A 22,489-nucleotide genomic window follows, 5' to 3' on the forward strand; every position below is an offset into this window, starting at 1 on the left:
AAACAAGCTGGTTAACAAACAGGTCAACCAGCAAACCACCTAAGCTGGCCAGGCTGTTTTTTTCAGCCAGGCAATTATCAATGTGTAATAATCCCTTTTAAGCCACCTTTAAAACGATGTTCTCAACGTTAGATGTGATCTAGACAGGGTAACAAGACAGATGGAAATATTCAGACAAGGTGATTATCTGATTGTGAAAAAGTTTACTCAGAAGAGCATAATGTAGTGTGAAATTACAAATGATAGAGTTCTCATACTTGATTATGTCACTACAAAAATATATTCTACTCCCCCGCCAACAAAAAGCTAACACATTGAACATTTTAGGAAAGAGTACCAAAATATCTCCTTGTCAGATTACAAATAACAGCAGCCCCAATAACATTAAATTGGTACAAATTTGCGTTTACACATATATTAAAACATTCAGACAACTTTTTAAAATCACATTCCTAAATTACATTATTCAATGTTGCAATAAAAATACAATAATAAAATAAGACCCAAGCCCCCTTTAAAAAGTTTTCACCCTAATAATTACAGCATATTAGGTGCTACACAGTAAAAGAAAGTACCTATCTGATATTAAAATATTCACTGTACTATTCTCTACCTGGACGGAGAGGGAAAGAGGTAGCAACGCTAATGCCTTGTGAGTACTGCAGTCAAAACCATCACATGTGCTTCCACAGACACTTCTGACCAGCATACAGGAAGCCTTCTTTGCGTAATCATACACAGTACTGTGATGTTAGCAGTGAGCGTAATTTGTTTTTCCCTTGTGTCGTTGGTTAGGCGCCCATGCAGATGCAAGGAATTGTGTGTGTATATATATATATATTTTAAAAACAAATCACATAGGTAAAAAAAAAAAAAAAAAAAAACAGTATGAAAATAATTACATTAAAACACTCCTTGGGCACCCCCTCACAAGACAATCCATGTGTTCCTTTAACTGTTGAGGCTTGCCTGCTTTCAGATTGTGCAAAGGTAACGCCCCCAGGTATGGTAAGGAAAGACTGGGGAATGAGTGGTGGGTTTAAGCAGGCAATGGAATCAGTGAAGAAACAGTGGTAGGTCATGGCAGGCACAGGTGGTGCGGTCACTTGTCTTCTGCGCCCCTCGCAGTGGTGTGGCTTCATGCATCAGACTCCAGACGGAGGGGTTTTGGCTAAAGGAGTTCAGTAGTTGTGGAAGCAGTAGTGTTTAGGCCGTACTAGCAAGGCTGGAGTATGGGTCAACTCCAAGTTGTAGGCACTCTGTACAGTCAATCTGTGGACAAAAGAGATCACATTGAGAAATAGCTTGACAAAACTAAAGGAGGAGGTGTAAAGGCAGAGAAAACAAGGACAAATATAAGCAATTTTTGGATATAATCAGAGTCAAATGTCCTGTGCTTGGGGACTCCCTACAGCAGACTAATCTCTAACTGTAACACCAACACCAAAGATAACCTTGTGTGAAGTGGTCACCTTCCTTCGTCAATGTTTGACTGACCCCTCTCCATAATCACCATGTGTTAGGACAGGGGTGGCTAACCAGTCCATCAAGAGCCAAAAAAACCCTCTCAGAAGGACCGCACAACAAAAAAGATGCCTACATCAGGCCTAAAACAGCAACAGTGACTTCTAGGCCTACGCCTAATGAGTCATAGGGTTACAGTTTAAATAGCTCTTCCCTTTTCCATTCAAAGTGAGACAACTGGCAGATGCTAAATGATAATTTTCTACAATATCAAGCAACAAAAATATCTGAGACACATCACAAATTCCCCCTCACTGAATGACTTATTAGCACGAGCAATTCTCCAATATAATAACTGATATCATGCCAATGTGACCATGCTCCATTCATTATCTAAATGCAAATGAACAAACAGAAAACGAGTCTACTTCTCTTCCATTTAAATAGCCTACCTTTACCTAGTACTTGTGAAGGTCAATGGCCCTCATTTATCAACAGAGCGTAGAGACCAGCGTATATCTGAGCGCAGAATTCATCAAACTTTCATATCACTCCAATTCCAGCGTAAGAATAAACGTGTGTTGATAAATGTGGCGGCTGGAAACAAGCGTGATTTAAATATCACGCCCCTATATTATGCTGGTTTTAATGGCCTCGCCCCTAGAATTTACGACATGAAGGTGCATTATACGTCCAAAAGAGGTCATTAGTGATCTCGAGCCACAGTGACATCCAGCTGAACCTTGTTAATTGTTCATTGTTAATTGTTAATAACCTTGTTAACCGTACAAAACTGAAATTTGCCCTTTGAAAATAATTTAAAATATATATGCCTAGGCCTAATTCATGAATGTTGCGTTTGCCAAAGAGAAAGTGATCATCGCCTATGGCTATTCTAAGCCATGAAATGTGTCAATATAACATGCTACATTACAGCAAATAGGCTGCACATGTACAGGAAAGGTGTTATGTCTGAGATAGTCCATCAATTCAACTATTCAACCTTCTAATGCACCGCCGATTTACTGCTGCGCGATGCTATGCCGCCTGAAAAACTTGGTGATACTAATGATGTTCCAAACATCAAGAAAAACCTCTGATTCTGGATTCTGGCCTTCAAACAGATCAACTTCCTTGCAACCACATTAACAATCTTTCCATCCACTGATAGGTGGACTGATAGGTCCATATAATGACCATTAGTTTAAAGAGGCACTTCAAAACAACACCTCACTTGAATTTATTGGTGTTCAAAAAAGTTAAGGATTATTTGATTATTAAAAAGGATTAAAAACAGCATCACTTGCAAACCTCGCATCATTTGTTAAAACCACTGCTGGAAATCCCTTACCGCTATTACTCAGCACCTTGGTGCCGGAAGGCTTCATATTGTTCTCTGTGTGTTCCCTTGAGGAAAAAAAACAAAAAGAAAAGCGCACACATTATACCTTAAAGTTTTGCACATAACGTGGTAATTAAGTATATCCAGAGTGAAGACTCACGTCTGATCTCCTTCTAAAGACTTTTGGATCTCTTGTAGAACTTCTGTGAAACGAAGAAAATAACATTAACAAAATGCTCACCATAGAAAAATAGCATTGGCACTGTATAGCCAAAAAACTGTCACCAACGGTTATGGCGCACATTCATGCATTCTCCACGACATTGTTTCAGCAACCGTATGCAATCACACATTCGCTTGTCTAGAGTTGCATTATCATAGAGTTCTATCATAGAACTTCTATGGTCTCAAGTAGGACACTGTGGTGGCCAATTCTTCTCATCTGGTTTGATCTGTCACAATGATTCCCCATCCTTCCATCCTGCCCCTCCTGAGATTTATTAAGCGGACACTATGCAAATGGGTGCGTTTCAGCACACACAATGTAGTAAGAACTCATGAATTGGACACAACACAGTCCTGACTCCTGACCTTTAACTCAATGCAAGTCTTTGGATGTGTTGGTGACACTTTCCTGTTATCTATAGAAGATAGAACATTTCTTGAGGAAAAATAAATGCAAATCCAAGTACATCCAAAAATAAATGTGTGATATTGCATATGGTTGCCAACATAATACCACTGCAAATTGGACCTGTAATCAAAGCTAAAGGTGGTTCACAATTTTTGGCCAGAGCGTACAGGAATTAACATGAGCAAATAGATCATACACAGCCCTTTCTGTTGATAAACACTATGCAGCAAGCACCCCAAAAGAAATGTACTGTACAAATACAGTTCCATATTGAAATAGATATGATCGTTAAAATGACCATCCATGCAGACTAGACGCGGACCAGACAAAATGCAGATTCACAGACAAGAATAAGCATACATGGCAAGCAACACAGAAAAGGAGAATTGGCGCCATCTCCTCTAGTGAGAGCCTGCTTCAACTGGTTACTGGTTACTGGTTACTAGTGTACTCACTCTCATCATTCAGCAAAGCATGCTCCATTACATGTCTAGCAGAATTCTCTGAAACACATATGTACACATACACAAACACACACACACACACACACACACATACACATATATCAATTGGATGAGCAGAAGCATTTAAGAAAGCATGCAGAAAACAAGATCAACTGATCACTACACAACTGCGGGCGTGCGCTGTTGCGAGTTGTGGCGCTGTGGATAAAAGCACCTGCTAAACACTAGTCAGTTTTTAAGTCTAGCTAATCTAAGCTGAACAATGGTAGACTGATTCATTCTTTGACAGAGGGTCTGGGAAAAATTTGGGAAGGGGGTGGTCCCTCAAAGAAATGGCAGTGTGCCTTTTCATTTGGAATGCGCCAAAAAACATTCCATAATAAGTCAAGAATACCTCTGTCTCTGCTCACAGACATTTAACACCTACTATGCAATGCACACTGTACAGGCTTATACAAATGTGGCTATGATGTGTTCATGGAATATCTTAGACAACCAATCAGCATCATTATTATATCTTGGTACAAGCATCGTGAGTGCTGATTGGTTCATGGAGGGTAAAGAGATGTATTCCTTATTGGGTAGGTATTGAAATTTTCCATTATTGGTACTAAATGCCTATGGTTTCAGAGCTTTGGTGGCAAGGACACCTAAGATTAGAAACAAAGACACGGAACAACACGTTTTAGCCTTAGACATTGTGTTGGTGTTCTGTTTAAAGCAAAACCAGATGGCTATTTGAAACTGAAATTGAATATGGCTGCCCGTCTGACTCATTAAGCAACTTCAGTTAGTGTTGTCATTATTGTGACCAAATTATAAATAGATAAAAAATAAGCAAAAAAAAGGTATTAGTATCAGCCCTAATAATGAATATCAGTTGATGCTTTTTCCATAAGCAAAGCATGTGAAGCACGTAGCCATGCAAGTTCTAATAATTGAATGCCATGAGAGTGAAGATCAAAACAAGGAACATTCATCTCACCATCATCACTGTCTTTTCTGACTCCCCTGCAAAGGCAATTAAAAACAAAGATGAAGTCTTTGCAAGACACTGAAGTAGTAAAGTTTGTCTGACACACTGACACACACACACACACACACACACACACACACACATACAAAGTAAAATGCACCTGGTCTAGGTGTACAGACCTGCCATCATAACCTTGCCCATCTCCAAGACTGGTCCTGCTGGGATCAACAGTGGAGGTGGGAATATCTGGCAACGCCACTAAACTCCGCGGCTCCACCACCCAACGGGCAGACAGAGAAAACCGCTCAAACTCCGAAGGAGAAATCAAATAAAATCCTATGGGAGGAGAAACAGGGAAAATATATGTTTTAATGACAGGTTGGCAGACCAAAGCAGAGGATGTTCGGATGGACAACAGTCCCTCTGGTCAGCCCTATGCTTTATGGTTGAGATGGTGTTCTTATGTTCACACACGTCATAACCTTCTTCCTCCATACAGAACATTTTTCATAATGGCCAAACAATTCTAGGTTTGTTTCATCTGACTAGAGAACATTCCTTCAGATTAAGGTCTCCGTCACAGTGCTAATCTGAATCTTGTGGAAGGCTGCCCCCAGTGTTTGATCCAAGTTACACAATTTAAAGTCAGTGGCACTAAATATTAGCTTGACCCTCCATAGCCAGCTGACCACTGGGGATAAGGGTAGCCTGTGTAGACTTTTGACCCTCTGAGAACGTGATTACATCTATTGGACATGATTCCTTTTGTATCTATTCTGATGTTCAATTCCAGAATAATAGTAAAGTACTTGGACTATCAGAACTAACAGAGGATTGGAATGGATTATCAGGGGGAAAAAAAACAAAAAACTGTGAACGCATTTAGCTAAGATGTATGTAAACCTTCAAGCTTAACTAAATAGCTACCCATTAACATGTTTTTTTTTTTATAACATAACTAGTAAAATAACACAATTTATAATGAAGAATTTCATTCGTGGCCAGTTAAAAGCTGAACTGTCTGCTAATAGTTACACAGTAACATGAGCAAACTTTAAAACTGAGAACTGCATAAATCAACAGATTTTTTTGGTTCATGGATGTCAATGGGGGTGAATATTGAATAATACTGAAAGCTTAAAGGTAAGGGAGAGTGCAACTGCTTACCCTGGCCATGCTTGGTGAAAACGCAGGAAGCAATGCCACTGACATCCTCCCGACGTATGCAGGGGTGGTGCACCTGCATCTTGATGGCAGGAAGAGAGATCACATGCAGTTCACCTTGATTGCTCAACACCACGAGGCTGTTCTCCCCGTAGTCCTCCACCCTACTGCTGCCAAACAGAGCCACGCCCACACGACGTACTCGCGAGCCATCAATTGCTGTCAACTTCAGCTTGGTCTTTGTGCTCACTTTAGGCAACGTGAACAGCTAGAAATGAACACAACAACACCACACAGGACAATTAGACAATAGAGAAAGACACTCAGTTATTTCTATACTGAGGACAGTTATGTTAAAATTTAATGTGTGCGTTTTCCTTCACTACAAATAGCCTAGACAACGTTAAAACAAGGTTAAATAACTCTTCTTCATACTTATGTACCTCAAGCAAAGCCTAATAGTCTGATTGCTGACCTTGAATTGCTCTTCAGATATAACCAAGAGGTGGTGAGAGGCCAGCATGTCTGGACTGCGGGCTAGATCATGGGCTACTTCCAGGGGTTCAGGGAGGGGTACTCCTCTTCCATCCAGGACTGCTAGACCCACGACAGGAGCACGATGCATCAGCTGGATCTCTTTAGCTAGAGGGTGAGAGAAATCAGACGCCATCGCTAAGTCTTGACAAATCACTAAGGTCCATCTTCACAGTGTATTCAAAGTGCTATAGCGTCATCTACCTGACTGTCAACAACAAAACAAACTCACTCTTCACTCCCACTCCATCAGTACTCATGAGGTCTTTGTTGAAAAGGAAGTTTGAAAGGTCCTGATACACTGACACATTGTAACGGTAACTTTATTGCACCAGGAGGGAAATTCATCTTGGGCATCAAGTACCACTACTTTCTATAGATAACGTTACTTTATGAATATTACCTGTAATATACCTACATGTATAACCTATAATATTGACATAATGACAAAGTTTATACAGTTCAGGCGTTTTTAACTGGAGAAACCTTCATGATATTCATTAAGTCAGATGGGACGTCAGTCTAACCTTGCTGGGCAGTTACTGGCTCCTCCATCCTATGTTCCACTGGCGGTAGGCGTAGCATGTAGGCAAATACAGCACCACCATTTGTTCCAGCCCACAGAGATGGTGTGTTATGGGTACCTGAGAGGAATTATAATCTGTATGACTACACATTCTATCTTGCTTTAAATAAAACTTAAAACTAAAAAGTTACACAAGGTTTCTTCAATATTCAAATAAAGCAAAGTCAAATATAGGCTCTGTTTGAAACGGTGGGACTGGGGAGCAATGGGAGCAGTGCAGTTTGACATAAAAATAATAATAATAATAATAATTTTGCTGCCCTCTAAGATATCTTAGAGTTAGCCAAACAGTCATTTTTGAAGGCAGCATCGATATATCCTTCATGCTCTCAACTACCCTTAACCCTTTGTGAAAACATCTGAAACAGCTGTGAAAAGTAAATAAAGATGGCACATGACACTGATAATGGCTGCTGAATCTTTTGAAATGTGATGTTTGACATTGTTTTGCTTAGATTTGTCAATTTCTAGCAAGAAATAAATACTCTCTCATCATACCATTGCTACAACCATTTATAGCGTCTAGTCTGATATATTTGCCACCTGCTAAACAGCTTTCTACCGTTAGCCTGCTAGTTTCCGTAAGTAACTTTAGTTAACCTTTTTTGATAACGTCATACCGTAGTGTTGACCAAATATTCTAGAGTGCTACACTCATTCTTAAAAGATGCATTCTAGTCTGGTGAGACAGCTGACTATTTAGGGAGGGAGGCTGCGAGTCACTTCCTTCCGCTTCAAACAGAGCCATAAAGTTAACAGTCAAATTCAACTGTCAAATCATGTGTTTACATTTCACATGAGGTATTATAAATAGTGTGTTGGGGAGGTGGGGTGGGGCTCTGGGGTTGGGTCGGGTGATAAAAATATGTGCAGTTCTTGCAACCACTCACTGTCAGTAATGAACGAGTCTGCGAAATAGAGTGTTCTAACAAGACCAGTGAAGGAGTCATCGGAGGAACGAGCTTCAATCCTTCGCTGAACTGGTGCCAACTCCATTTCCTGTAGAGCTTCTGCCTCCAGCTTTGCATTGATCTCCTGCAGCTACTCAGGGCAATAAATACACAGACACACATACACATACACAATATTACATATACAGTAATAATTTAGCATTAAAATGTACTACTGTATATGAATGAATGACTGAAATCACAATCATATGACATATCATTTTAGCAATGTGATTAGAGAACATTTTCATGACCTACTTCTGGTAAACCACCTCAGGATACAAAAACAGAAGTTGCCGTGCTAGACAAGCCTAAGGCAGTCTTATCAGATGTTATGGCTCAACTGTGTAGGCATTCCTGAAGCAATGAGCCATAAAACGGAAGTGGTTTGTATAGTGCCACCTCACCTTAGCTGCATTGGTTGTCTGATGTTTGCGCATTGACACACGGCTGCGGCGGATCCGACGGAATGATTGACGCAAAGATTTCTTGATGGATTTCACACGAGACAATGGGCCCTCCATAGCCAGCTGATCACTGGGGTTAAGGGTGCACCTGTCACACAATAAGCAGCACACACACAAACACACCTCGATTACAAAGAGCTTGAGCAACCAATTGTAAAATCAGAACTGAAGAGACATTCACATAACGGTAATACAAATCACAAATACAGTGAATGTAGAATTGTTTGTGTTCACAAATCGACAATATGTTTTTTAACAATTCAACAATCAGTTTTCATTTAGCAATATTTCTTCTGAATAACTTTATTTGTTGATTTGATTACCAATGTACATTTGGCTTCACATATGTATTGGCAAAACAGAACTCTCCAATGACCGAGGGACCTGTAAATCACCTGGCTAGAACACTGCTCTTCTGCTGATAGTCATATACACCAAACCCATGGCTGGTCCCAAAGGCCACCAGTTTCCACTCCGAGTGAAGGGCAATGGCTGTGACTACAGCTGGAGGCTGACACTGCACCAAGGCAAAGGGCTGGAATCCAGGAGGGAAAGAGACAGGCTCCTCTCTCACATCCAAACGGGCATGGCCTTTCCAGCGGAAGCCATCCTGGCCCTGGAGCAAGTCCACAACTGTGGCTGGAACCACCTGCTCTGCCATCTCATCATTCAGCTCGAGCACCAGGATCTGGTTGAGACCAGAAAAGATCAGAAAATGTGATCAAACATAATATATGAGAATAGCTCTCTTTGTGGACTTTACTGGTCAATTGAGGTTTTTGTTGGGGTAAAACTATCTGCCAGGCTATTCACAAAACCCTAATGGAAGACATTAGTATGGAAAACATTTTCATTCATTGATTTTTCTTCTTCTTTTCCTTTTTCTGTACATATGATCTGAAGAATGAGATTTACAATATCACACTGTAAAGACGGACAAAACATCAAGTAGCCAGGTCGGAAAAATGCAGTGCAAGACAAATTAATGAGGATAACAATTAGGATACGATATGCTTTCACAAAATATTATGAAAACAGGAAATAAATGTAAATGATATTAAAATGATACAAAATCAGGAAATATACAATGAACAAATTGCAGACAAAATATGGGTCAATAATTGTACAAACAAAATGTCTACAAATGTAATAGTAAAAAAGCAGATAAAATTTTCGTGTGCATAGTTCTGTGTTCCATGTTTTGTTGACGTTTGAAAAGAAAACAGATTAACATAACTCTTACACAGATTAATATAATGGAAATAGTTAGCCATCATTGTCTGAGGGTAGGCAGAAATATAAGACGATATTATGAACAAAGATAGACTGTCAGCCAGGTGTCCATAACTTCCCCTAAGAGTGGTACACAGTTCCACAGCATAAAAGGAGAACAGTAAACTCTTTCATCACTTACAAAGGCCAATGAATGACTGCTTAGCGCTCATTTAATGTGCCCTGTGGAATATTGGGTTAGGTCCATCCACATACAAATAGAACATCTATGTCAACATGAGAGTTCGATCTTTTGGTTTATTTAATCAGTATGATTATGCGTTCATACACTGATTTACTCCATTTTTGACAAGCGATGTGTGGTTTCCTCTGTTACTATTTGAGGGTTGGCAGATTAAACAAACAAGCCTCTGAACAAAGAACTAACACTTCCACAAAATAACCGTACAATTTGTGAGCCTGGAAGTTTCAGCAAAGCACGTCTAGGGGTGTTGTTAATTTCAATAGATTAGTTGAAATTAATTAATTATCCAGTGTCAGAGTAAGACAAATTTCACTACCTGAAGTGTATTCAAAGGATACGATAAATAGTTCAACTACATTGAAATCTGCTTAGTAACTTGTGTGTAGTTCACTACCGAAACTACAAACTATTTTAGCCTTAAAAGGGAAGGATTTTCGTAATCAATAAAACATTAACATTTCCTGCCCTTTCCATTCTTGTCACTGTGGTCCTCTAATGAGCATTTGTGATGTCTGCCTAACCCTACAACGTCACCGTCGACACTCTTTTGGACTGTGATTCCTCGTTGGTGAAATGATTAACATGAAGCTCTTCATTGTAGACATAGTTTTGGGATTTTGAAACTGTTCAAAGACTCCTCTATCTAATTCATTCTCCTTACAGTTTCGGTTTGTGTAGGTTTCTGGCTATTGCTATTATAATGATTTGCTATTGTTATTACTCTGCTAAAAATCATTTAGTCTATTATTAGTAGTATTTCATATAGTCTATATTACAAAATATTGCAATTTAAAATGAACTGTTTCAAGTATTGTTATTATTGTAAAAAAAGTGTACTTAAAGGAATACTTCAGTTTTTTCATATTAAACTATGTTATTCCCTTAACTTAGATGAGTTGATGCATACCTCTCACGTTTCAATGCGTGCACTCACTGGCTCTGGTGCGCAGCACAACTTTGTTAGCACTTAGCTAGCCCAGTTCATTCATTAGGATCCAAACAGAGATAAAGTTAGAAGCGACCAAACACCTCCACCTCCACCACAGGCGACTTGGTAAAGATGGAAAATATAGCCGAAAGGTGACACTTCATCTCATGTAGTCCCATTTTTAAAAAGCTGCAAGAGGTGAAATGGACATGGATACAGCAAAAGGACATATAGAGTATGAAGCCTGACCAAGTTACCCTCTTAGTTTTGATTGATCACATGCAAAACATCAGCTGAAAAACAAGACTGAATTTGACAATGTAATGACATTTCTGACATGACTCACCTGTCCTGCAGTACCTGCTACCGTCAGGTAACCACTGTATTTACAAAGATGGATCTTCTGTATGCCAAGTCGAGGGTCGTCACTATACGGATCAAAGCATCCAACCTACAACACCAAGAGCCACTTTAGTTTTGCAAAAGAGGTACAACACATCAGTACAACACACACAAAGTGAGTTCCAGGGCTACCTTGCGGAATGGTGGCCACTCTCCCTCTGCCCCCTGATTCAGGTTGTCATTGGGGTCTGCATCTGTGTGGAAAACGCCTGCTGTGCTGAGCTTATACATGGGATACAGGCAGACCCCAGAGGCGTCCCAGAATCGCACAGTACCATCTTCATGTCTGTTGACGTACAGCAGAGAATAAGACAAAATGATCTTTGAAGGTACAATCAGAATCAGAATCAGCATCAGCTTTATTGGCAAGGTTTGCAAAAACAAACAAGGAATTTCACTCCAGTTAATCTTTGCTCTTGAAATACAACCCTCAACAATAACATAAAAAGAAAAAAAATACAGAGAATAGAATTGTTATTGTAAGGAACGCATCAAAGTTTCTTTTGTCATGTTTCCATGAGAACTTGTGGCCTCACCGAGCTGACGTGTGCCTAGTTGGCTCATTGACCTGCCATGGTCTGATGTTTGCAATTCAATAGCCCTATTGCCCCAAAGACGTGCGAGTAAGGGCTAGCCGTTTCCCTACTATCAGGCCAAAGCCGAATTGACAAGCCGAATTGAACAATGAACATGTTACATTTTTATATAGCGCTTTTCTAGACACTCAAAGCACTTCACAGTGAAGGGAAACCACACTAACCAACACCAATGAATGTGTGTGTAGGCAAATTGCTTCCCCATGATCACTTTGTGATTAATGGCCGCAAGGGCTACACAATTTCAATTGGCATGATTATCCGTAGATTTTTAAGCATATTTGTATCTAAGGGAAGAATCCGCACACTACAAGTCTTTGTGAAAATAGCTTTACTGGTCGCATATTTTTATGCCATTATTAGGATAGGACAGTGAAGATAGACAGGGAGTGAAAGGGAGTGAGAGGATGTTTAATTACTAATATTCAGAGTGATTCATATTTAATGCTATTTTTAGATAGCCAAAACTCCCTTTTGAGCCAGTGGTGTTTACTACTGAATATGAATAAGCAGAGGCGCACTCAACACCTTAGTGCTTCAACTGGGTGCTTACACTTTCTTGAAAATAAATGCACTCAGCAGTTTCTTTTGCTTTTTAATCGCCTCACAAACGTTTCGGGTTGACACCCTTCTTCAGGGTGAGATGTGGCGATTCCACCTTTGACCCCAAGTAGGTGTGCTTAAATAAACTCGATCATCCCCTTTGACCCCGCTGGTACCCAGCACTCTCCAACAGGGGGAGAACCAGTGTCAGTATGCCCATCAATTAAACCACAGTTAGCAAAGAACCAACATTTGAAGCCCAAAGAGTTCATAAACATGCCCAGAACATACAAAAGATAAACAAAAATGATATACATAAAAACAATATAAGTGTGCCAGACTTACGCATTCTACTACTGAATATGAACCATGAAAGCATGCTAGACATGGTGCTCTACTGTAACAATATACTGAACTGCCAAATTTTATCTTAGATTCAGGTCTTCAGGCCTGCGAAATGTATTGCTGAATTAACTTCAGAAACACCACACTGCAGAGGAAATAGGAGTCTACCTTGGGAAGGGTGCTTTTTCACATGTTAGGTTAATCGTTAATATTCCACTGAGCAAAATACAGCAACAGGAACTACTGAAACTAGACTCTCCCTTGATCTGGGTATGACCTCAACACTGAGGCGGTATCGTGGGCGGGATTTAGGACAACACAGAGGGGCTATCAGCCGCCGGCCAAGCAACTTTCTGCCAATTCAAGCCCCAGCCTTGATCACCTGTGAGCTCGAATATCGCCTGGCGCCTACTGAGTGTGGCTCAGCGCAGTGTGGCGCAGTCAAAGTTGTAATGAAAACAGAAATTAGCGTGCTACACCACAGGTATGCATAGCCACCAATTACAATGGAAACACGGTTATCCATGCATAATCCCATGTTCCCTTTACAAAATGATCAGTTGTACTTCAAATCCAACTGAACAAGTCTGAATAAGCTGTGGCTTATGACTATTGAACAAATGTGTCACTTGTAAATGCTCTAGCCAAAATAGGAAGTGGAATCCTATTACAAGTTCCGGCGGCATTCACACATATACACACCCTGTAAGGAGGAGGTCCCTCTGTGGTGGTTCAGGGGCCAGATTCTGTCCACCAGTAATCGGCCAGGGCTATGCATGTTGAGTAAGACAAATAAGAGGAACAGAGATAAACATAACATAGGTGAATGCACACAATTTCATTATATATAAAATTTTACTGTTTCCATGTTTTACACAAAAAAAATCCACCAACCTTGCTTGAGTAGTGTGTGTTTTGTAAATCCCCAGCAGCTAGTATGCGTTCCCACAGCTTCAGGGGAATGCTGGAGACATGATGTGAGCAGGTGATAGCTGAGCAATGCAGTGGAACCAGGTAGGGTGTTTGAATAACAGGCCATCCATCAGACTGGAGATCCACCACCACCAGCTCTTCCTCCACCAACACCACAAGAGCACTGGGGTCTCCTACAATGATGCAGGCAGGCAGACAAACAGACAAACAGATAGATAAGAGAGAGAGAGAGAGAGAGAGAGAGAGAGAGAGAGAGAGAGAGAGAGAGAGAGAGAGAGAGAGAGATGATAGAAAGATGATAGATAGATAGATAGTTAGACAAATAAATACTTTAGGTCATATCTATTTACATTACTATTTTGATTAATCTTTTTGCTGGAGTGTTAATATGCATTTACCTGTATGCTGGTCTCCTTCTCTGATAACAAAGAAGTCAATAATGCGGGATGTGAAGTCAAGTGCAATGTGAGTCTTGCTGTGGATGACCGAGATACAGTGCCTGTCCCCATAGCTGGCACGGGGCATACCCCCGCTGAAGATCAGAAACGGAGGCCTGCGTAGTAACCAAGAGCATCAAGATTAAGATTAAGCAAACTGGTTTGGATTAAACCAAAGCAATTCATAGCTCAAGTGACCAAAACAGTTGGTCAATTTTGGACATCTTGGGTATGCAAAAATGGATAGCACAAAGGCCCTCACACTGCATCTCAAATGGCGTACTTCTGTTCTTGCAATACCTAATCTGAGGGAATGAGGTGCATGGTTCCCCCATCCCATTATAAGAAGATGCATTTTCACAAAGGAACATTACATGACGCCTACAGACATATTTTCCTTTACAGAAATGTAAACACCTTACTGTCAGTACACAAGCTACATTGTCTTGTGCCTTCACCCCTCATGTTATCCCATACAATAGTTGAGCATAAACACAGAAAATGGATAGACCACTAAATGCAGGAATGGATGCTTTTCCAGTCTGTATTTCACTTATTTTCAAGGAACTGTATGTAAGAAATGCATTTCAATTATTCATAAAATGGCCCTGATATGTCACTAGACATTAAGAAATCATGCTCATTTCCAATACTTATAATATCACCGACAACAGTAATGGACATTTCAAATATTCATGACAGTTGGACAGAGTTATGCATGTTCGTGCAAAGTAACGTTACGTTAGCGCATATGGAGGAGGTGGGTCATCGAATTGAAAAGGTATCGTTTGGGAAATAAAAATGGCGAGTGAGCATTATCAGAGCCTGTTTCTCTGTCATTATTCTGAGAGTGAGACGCTGAGGAAAACAATATTAGCAGTTGCCGTTGGTAGCTCCTTGTGACAGCTCAGTGCCCAGCCTAACATGGCAATCTCGAGTCAGGGGGGAGAGGGAGGGGATACACTGCTCTACTATAATTTGAAAGTGATTGCAGCACCTGTTCTGGCCAAAATCCTACATACAGTTCCTTTAAATGATAAATCATAAGACCATCACTGACCTGATGAATAATATCAGATAAAAAGGTACATAAATTGCATGCTGAGTGGGGGAAAAGTCTGACTGCATTGTTCTTAATTCTTAAAAGCATAGTCAGCATGGACTATCCCATGTTGTGCATATGTATGCCTGTATCTAAGAATGTGTATATGGATCTGTATCTAAGTATGTATGTAAGAATGTTGCTTGAGAACTGCTTTTTTTTGTTTGCAAACACTTTCTACTGTACAACACATATAAGCATAAGCACATAAGAAAACACACACATCATGCCAATAAATTAGGCTAATGCTAATGCTTGTAGTAGGAAAATAACTTCTGTGGAGTGTCAGTCTGGAGTCCTGTACAGCAAAAGTACAGCAAACTGTGTTTCCTTAGGCAGACATGTTGTTAAATATTAACTGGAGAAGGTCATGTGAAAAACTCTGGGTTAATGACACAAAGAGAAAACATACATCTCTCACATTAGTTAGAGCCCAAATAAACATACCCTTGTTTTGTGGGAAACTGAAGAACTTTGGAAATGGCTTTACAGGGGAAGGAACCTGTGTGTGAATGAGGAAAGCAGTAATTACTTTTAAGAAACAATTTGGTGGACAACTTTTGTTTTGACTAAATATAACATGCTACTGTAGTCGACTACATTTACAGCATAACGTTTAGCTAATAGCAATTGTGACAACAAGGCTAAACATTCCAACATGACAATGTGGCAGACATGCTACAGATGATCAGGACGTCAACTTACCGTAAGGAGTATCCTGCTTTTCAGGCTGTGACTGCACATCACCTTCCGTTGTTAGCCAGCAACAATAGCTGCCATCACTATGAGAACTAAGTATTTGCTCTCCATCTTCCATCCACCAGACACTCTCCAATTGCTACAGAAAAAAACCCCACTTTATTACTTAATGCTACTGGTGTTTACAGAACCTGTCTATTTAGATCAATTCTGTGGGACATATTTTACAGTATCATCATCATCATAGTAAATTCATAGCCATTGTTTCTAGAAGGAACGTCCCTCCGCTTCGTGTCGGGCCGTTTTACCGTCTAGAACGTGCATTAACTTTGTAAAACCGAACGGCGTGTCGTCCATTATCCCTTACTTATTTTATACAATACTATTATAGTGCTACTAAAATACATATTATATCATCACCATCATCATCTTACTCACTGGATTATTTTTTTACACTGTTGTTTTTATCGAACGTTTTCCAAATAGTCATAAGTAAATTGATGAGCAAAGCACATTAACTACACAGCGTTTAGTACCTGAGTGCCCAGGAAGTGCTGAATGGCGCACTGTCTATCCAGGTCCCACAGCACCATGAGACCACGACCATAGCCAATCAGCACCTGCCTCGGGTTCAAGGGTTTCTCCTGCAGGGCCTCCACACACTCCAGGTTTCGGCGGGTAACATATTCCTCTGGGATTCTAACAGAATAAGTCAAGATTACTGCTGGAATGTGCAAACAAACTGAAAGTAACTGAACACAAAGACTAACATTATTTTTAAAGTGATTGTATACAAATGAGTGTGTATGAATTAGACAGAAAGGGGATGTTCTACCTGGCCTGGACATCCTCCACACTGATGTTCCTCTCCTCAAGTTCCCGAAAACCAGGCACCTCCACCACAAAAACATGGCCACCCTCAGTGCCCAGCAGAAGCCATTCACCTGATGAATGTGCCAGCACTGTAGTTACCCGTGTCACGCTGGGTGGAGCACTGCCATAAAAACAAAATAGAATTACAGTGTTGGGGTGGTATGCATCCTTGTAGCCGCAAATTTCTGGTTGACAAACATTTGTGTGGCGAGGCATGCTAATACATAAACTATAGTTTTGAAAGAATTTAGTCCATATGAACATTCATACCAAATTTGAAAAACAAGCTTCAGGGCATTCTTGAGATATGCCACCCACAAAAAAGAGACATACATGTGGTCAAAGTGACCTTGAACTCTGAGATGAACTGATTTGGGAAGTCAGTGTCTAAGTAAATATTCGTGCCAAATTTCTAAAAAAAACTTTAAGGCAGTGTTCAAAGCATTTAAAAAAAATCTGAAACAGCGCTTGGATACCAACTAAAAATTCTACCAGAGCTAGTGGTGACTGTGGTATAACATTAGAAAATATACAAGCTTAAAAACTTCTTGTTGAGCAACACATTTGAGCGTCTGGACCATAAATCGGTCTTAAAGAGGCATCTTACCCAGGTGGTCCAGTGAGAGTGAAACGGCCCACTTCCAGCAGCTCAGACACACCATGATGGGCTCTTAGAGTCCACATGTGCAGACTGTTGTCATCCAGCAGAGTCACTAATTCCAGCTTTAAAAAAAACAACAAATAAAAAACATACAAATTCAGTTTTCAAACTATCGCCCTCTCCGAAAAGAGCCAAGAAAGACAAGAGTGATGCTAGAAAACGTACCTGGTGGGGCAAGAAGTGCACCTGAGTAACTGTGGCATTCTCATCATGCAGCCCCATAAATTCCACACCTGGGGATCCATATCTTAAGACTTTGATAAGAAAAACTCAAACATATACATGAAACATAGTAGCCAATGGCTGTGTGGTGAATATCAAGACTGCCATGCACATCTAGAGGCAATGAATGAAAATACAAGTACTGTACATATTTGCATGAAAATACAAGTACATATTTGCATCTCCCTTTGTGCTACTCTGGTCTAGAAAGGTTAAAGCTGAAATTAGGACTTTATTTTGCTTCAGAGCAATTAGTTCGTTCACATTTAATCCACTTCCATTCTAGCATATACTGTACATAGGTTGCAAATTCACTCTAGTGTATGAGCCATTACTCTATTGGTTCAATTTCATGACTGAAACAAAACAAGACAGACTATGACTGTATTTTTGTCCATTTGCTATGGGTATCAAGTAACTTGAATTTCAGGTCTATAACATCATGGAATTAAAGACTATCTGGTTTGACAAATGATGCATATATTTATGTCAGCAGGTAATAGAACTCGTTACATAAGAATTAAAGGATCAAAGAAAAAGAAGATATCCAATGACTGATTTTGTGTATGTTGTATCACAAAAGATACTACCATAAACAGCTTCTATTTCACAAGACCATTTACAACCCTATAATTAGGCTGGGGAACAAAAGGCCTTATTTTAGCAGATATCCATCAGCCCTCATGCTTATCTGGCACCCAAATGAATAATTAAGTGAGGTTCACACGGAGTGGCTACCAGCCAAAGACTGCTCACAATAGACTCCAGCAACTTATATCTCAATCTTCCATTTAAAGTGCTAACATAACATGGAGGGGGGGTGATGATCAGAGGGATGGTTGGCATCATACTCTGCATTTGCGTCAGTCTGTCACATTCTAGTTGTGATAAATCCTCGTCCAAATGTTGATGCATTTTCATTTTCATTTGTGATGAAAGTTGAAGAAGATGATTGTGCTGAACGCATTCTACAACTAATCAGTCAAAACATGTAATGTACAATTAAATATATATATCAAACCTGATTGTCAATACAATTGGTGTATTTGTTTTGCCCCATGACCAAGAAAGCCTCCGTGAAAAAGAAAAAAAAAATGATTTTTTTCAAACAAGGTTAAGAAGACACTACAGGCTGAATCTGTTAAAGGATACAGTTTGATGGCCCCAGAACGAGTGCCGATTGCAAGCAGATCTAAATCAGGGCTGTAACCAAGGGCACTTGGCTGGTGAGGGAAGCCATGCTCCACAGTCTGAAAAGCAGAAAGAGAAGAAAAATGAGCTACAGTGAGTTGGTGGGGATTCTGGGGAATAACACCTGCTGTTGTCTACGTTGTACTTGCATACCTTGTTGAACTGATACAGTTCCTGCTTTAGCTTGTCACGTTGAGAATCATGCCCGTGCCGGCGAAACCTCTTCATCCTCACAGAGCGAGTGCTATTGCCCCGCTATGTCCACTCCTATTTTACCACAGTCAGTTTCCTGGGAAAGACAAACAGAGATTAGAAAGATAATCTAGTTTAAGGCCATTTTTTATGTTAAACAAATAGACCTAGAAGGAGACTCTATTTCAATCCATTTGTTTAGCTTGAGGTTAAAGTAATCAATAGACTGCAAAATATCTGGTATTGGACTAGTGTGCTATGGGAATCTGCTCCGAGTTCATTTGCGTTCAAGACTGTGATATGTAGGGTTGGGCACCAAACACTTCACATAAACATTTCAAGATGTATCTGCTTTAAATAGAGGGGTGCACTACATAGGCTAGCACAGTGGTTCTTAAACAGGGGGTCTGCAAAAATATGGGAGAGGTCACGAAATTATGAATTATAGAAATTTTTCATAATGGTTTCTAGACCATCCTGTTTAAAACAACTGGGTTATACAGTAGCCCTAGATGTGGGCTTACAATTTACCGTGTTTCCACAATATTCCTCCAAAAGTGGATGCTCTGTTAACACATACTCAAATCTCTACCTGTGAGCTTGAAGATGCTGTACGTAAGCTTACCAGTGACAGAACACTATGCAGTCTTTTTGCCACCGGCATTATTTTCAATACATCATTTCAACTCTAATGATATGGCACATGTCATGCCCACATCACATTATCCACAATATATTGATATAATTCCTCCCCATAAGAATTTATCATTTCACGATATTAACCTTATCATGGACGGCATGTTTGTTCTGCGCCACAATGTGGGCAGCTCAGATGCAGAAAAAAACGGCAGTGAAAGGCTGAGTTGAGACATAGGCAAGGAACAGGCGTTAATAACTGGTCTTGATGATCAACAGGATTAAGTGTTGGCCTACTTTTTAAACTGTTTGTGCTTGATTAGCTCTACAGACTGTAAAATGATGTAACGTGGTCAAGATGGTAATAATGGTGAAATGGTGTGCATTATGTGTGCTGTCTTAGGCTACATCCTGAAAGTATTCGAATTTAGCTGCAAGATGAATTAAGAGTCTGAGGAGAGGATCGGGTAAACACTGTAAACTAATCTCACAAACAAGGGAGGGAACTCAACAGGTGCATCTCAAACAATCTGAATATCATGGACAAGTTTTCAAAAAAGAGAAACTTTCATATAATCTAGATTCATTACACAAAGTGAAATATTTCAAGCCTTTTTTTTTGTTTTAATCTGGACTATTCTGGTTCAAAGCACATGGAAATCTCAAAATCTCAACATATTAGAACGAAGAATTTACAGAAATGTCGACCTGACAACAGCACTAATCAGCTAATTAAGGACATACACGGACAATGGTTTCCTAAGCCTTTAATCTCTGTCTAGGCAGGGCAATGGGCTTTTCCACAATATTCTATTTTTTGGGGATGCACCAAAAAAGCGACTCATCTGTGCTTCAGTTCTGTTCCAATGGGATCCTCTGGTTGACATGAAATTACCCTATTGCATCTACATAATACCAGTGCAAATAAATTACCACCAAATAAAGTGAGAGAATAAAAGACAGATTTGAGAAATAAAGTGTGAAAAGTGTGTTGTCTTCAATGACAGGCCTAACATTTCTAGTAGCAGAGGTAAGCTATTGAAGGTCTTCTAGAATTTCAAACTCTCATACAAACAAGCATTTTCTTACTCGACAAACCGGTTATACAGATAAACACAACCACCCATTACTTCCTGGTAGACTGCCATCTGACTCAGTAACGTTACACACCTGAAGGGACACACCTCTAAAGTTAGGCCTACACGAACATAGGAGCATAATGGCGATAGCCAGCCAAACATTACACCATTATACAAACTATAGACAACCAACCATTTCATCAACAGTTAAGAGAAAGCACAGTATAAACTATATAAACACACACGTTAATTGATAGTAATATACTTGTACTAACTTTACCATAACCGGCTGAACTATCAGTAGGTTGGCTGAAACACAACCCAGAAAACTTACTGATGCGCTAGCAAGTACACACGATGTGATGATTTAAGTTTACACATAAAGGAGTTTGTTGCCAGAACAAATACAAACTGCGCTAATTAACCTGGGCAACTACAATCACTGATAACCTGATGCTGAGCAACATAAGTAAATGTTAAAGTTAAATGCTGGGGGAAATATTGACGTTAGTCATCGAGACCAGTCAGCTAACGAAACATCTGCTTAGCTAGCGTTAGCTAGCAACCAAACGTCACCTGACTTAACGTTAGCTAACATTAACAAACATTCTACTAAGTTGTGAACATATGCCAACAACAGTCATCTTTGCTATGATTACACGATACCGGTATTACCTTGACAGATTATGTGACGATGTACTTAAAGAATACGTGTACCTGCTAAAGTATGCATGCCTTTGATATAATTGTTTTTCTTATTCTTAACGGTAAAGCTAACTTACCAACCGAGCTAACTTCAGCCAGTTGGATGTACGGCTGGTTAGCTAGCGATAATTAGCTTACAATCGAGCAAATGTTATTGAATAGCAATTAGCCAACAATGAAACTGTTCCTTTTTATTCATTTATTAGCTACATTTGATTTCTAGTAACCTAACATTAATCTGCAAGTGATATAAGCCTGGTAATGTTACCGTTGAAGCATATGAGTTAGCGCAGCTCTGACTGAGTTGGATCAAAGCAACACCTGTAGACACAGCACCTGTTGGGACAGCCAGGAAGATTTAAAGATGACATTAACCTACCTGGATGATTTTCGCTTTCCCAGGAGTCGCCAAAGCGGTAACGGATCCTGGACTAACTTTTAGTTCCTTGAATTGTAGCTAAGTTAGCTGACTTAGCTTGGTTGGTATTCCTAACGTTAACGTTACAAGGATGTCCAAAACGAGGAAGCAGCTTTCTTGGTGGAGCAACTTTAGCTCCACCAAGCTAGCTAGATAGCTAGCTAATTTACAAAAAGATTGTCGATCACTAACTGTCGTTTCAGCTAAGGGTAACAACCATTTCTTGATATCCCGTTGAATAAAAATTAGCCCCTCTGTACACTCCGATGCAAAGAAGACCAGTTATTTCGAGGATGTTAGTTAGCTAATGTTCTCTCCTCTTTTTACAAAATCTCTTCCGGTATACTCACTGCCAGTCGGGGCAAAGATCAGGCAAAGATAGACCCTCCCCCAAATAAGAATGGCTGAGATGGTATCAACGTAGTAGGCTACCCTGGGTTAACCCCCCATAAACCAACACTAAGGATTT

At 39.9% G+C, this 22,489-nt stretch overlaps 1 protein-coding gene across 2 annotated transcripts; it reads right to left on the reverse strand.

The window, feature by feature from the left end:
* Positions 1–183: 183 nt before the first annotated feature.
* On the reverse strand, positions 184–22,367 carry llgl2 (LLGL scribble cell polarity complex component 2). 2 transcript variants are annotated; one of them, XM_062525909.1, is made up of 26 exons: positions 21,982–22,367; positions 19,144–19,279; positions 18,952–19,049; positions 17,743–17,824; positions 17,524–17,639; positions 16,879–17,037; positions 16,580–16,742; positions 16,050–16,182; positions 15,792–15,846; positions 14,204–14,358; positions 13,767–13,978; positions 13,575–13,642; positions 11,521–11,674; positions 11,333–11,437; positions 8,977–9,269; positions 8,522–8,669; positions 8,055–8,205; positions 7,106–7,222; positions 6,520–6,686; positions 6,048–6,312; positions 5,060–5,216; positions 4,890–4,915; positions 3,896–3,943; positions 2,967–3,009; positions 2,816–2,871; positions 184–1,272 (listed from the first exon to the last, which is right to left on the reverse strand). In XM_062525909.1, the coding sequence occupies exons 2-26, from the start codon at positions 19,216–19,218 to the stop codon at positions 1,268–1,270; spliced, it is 3,051 nt and encodes a 1,016-aa protein (XP_062381893.1). In that variant the 5' UTR covers positions 19,219–19,279; positions 21,982–22,367; the 3' UTR covers positions 184–1,267. The 2 variants fall into 2 exon arrangements, with proteins under 2 accessions (XP_062381893.1, XP_062381894.1); XM_062525910.1 differs by lacking the exon at positions 3,896–3,943.
* Between the last annotated feature and the right edge of the window lie 122 nt (positions 22,368–22,489).

This window comes from Sardina pilchardus, chromosome 22 (genome assembly GCF_963854185.1).
Source record: "Sardina pilchardus chromosome 22, fSarPil1.1, whole genome shotgun sequence".
Lineage (NCBI taxonomy): Eukaryota > Metazoa > Chordata > Actinopteri > Clupeiformes > Clupeidae > Sardina > Sardina pilchardus.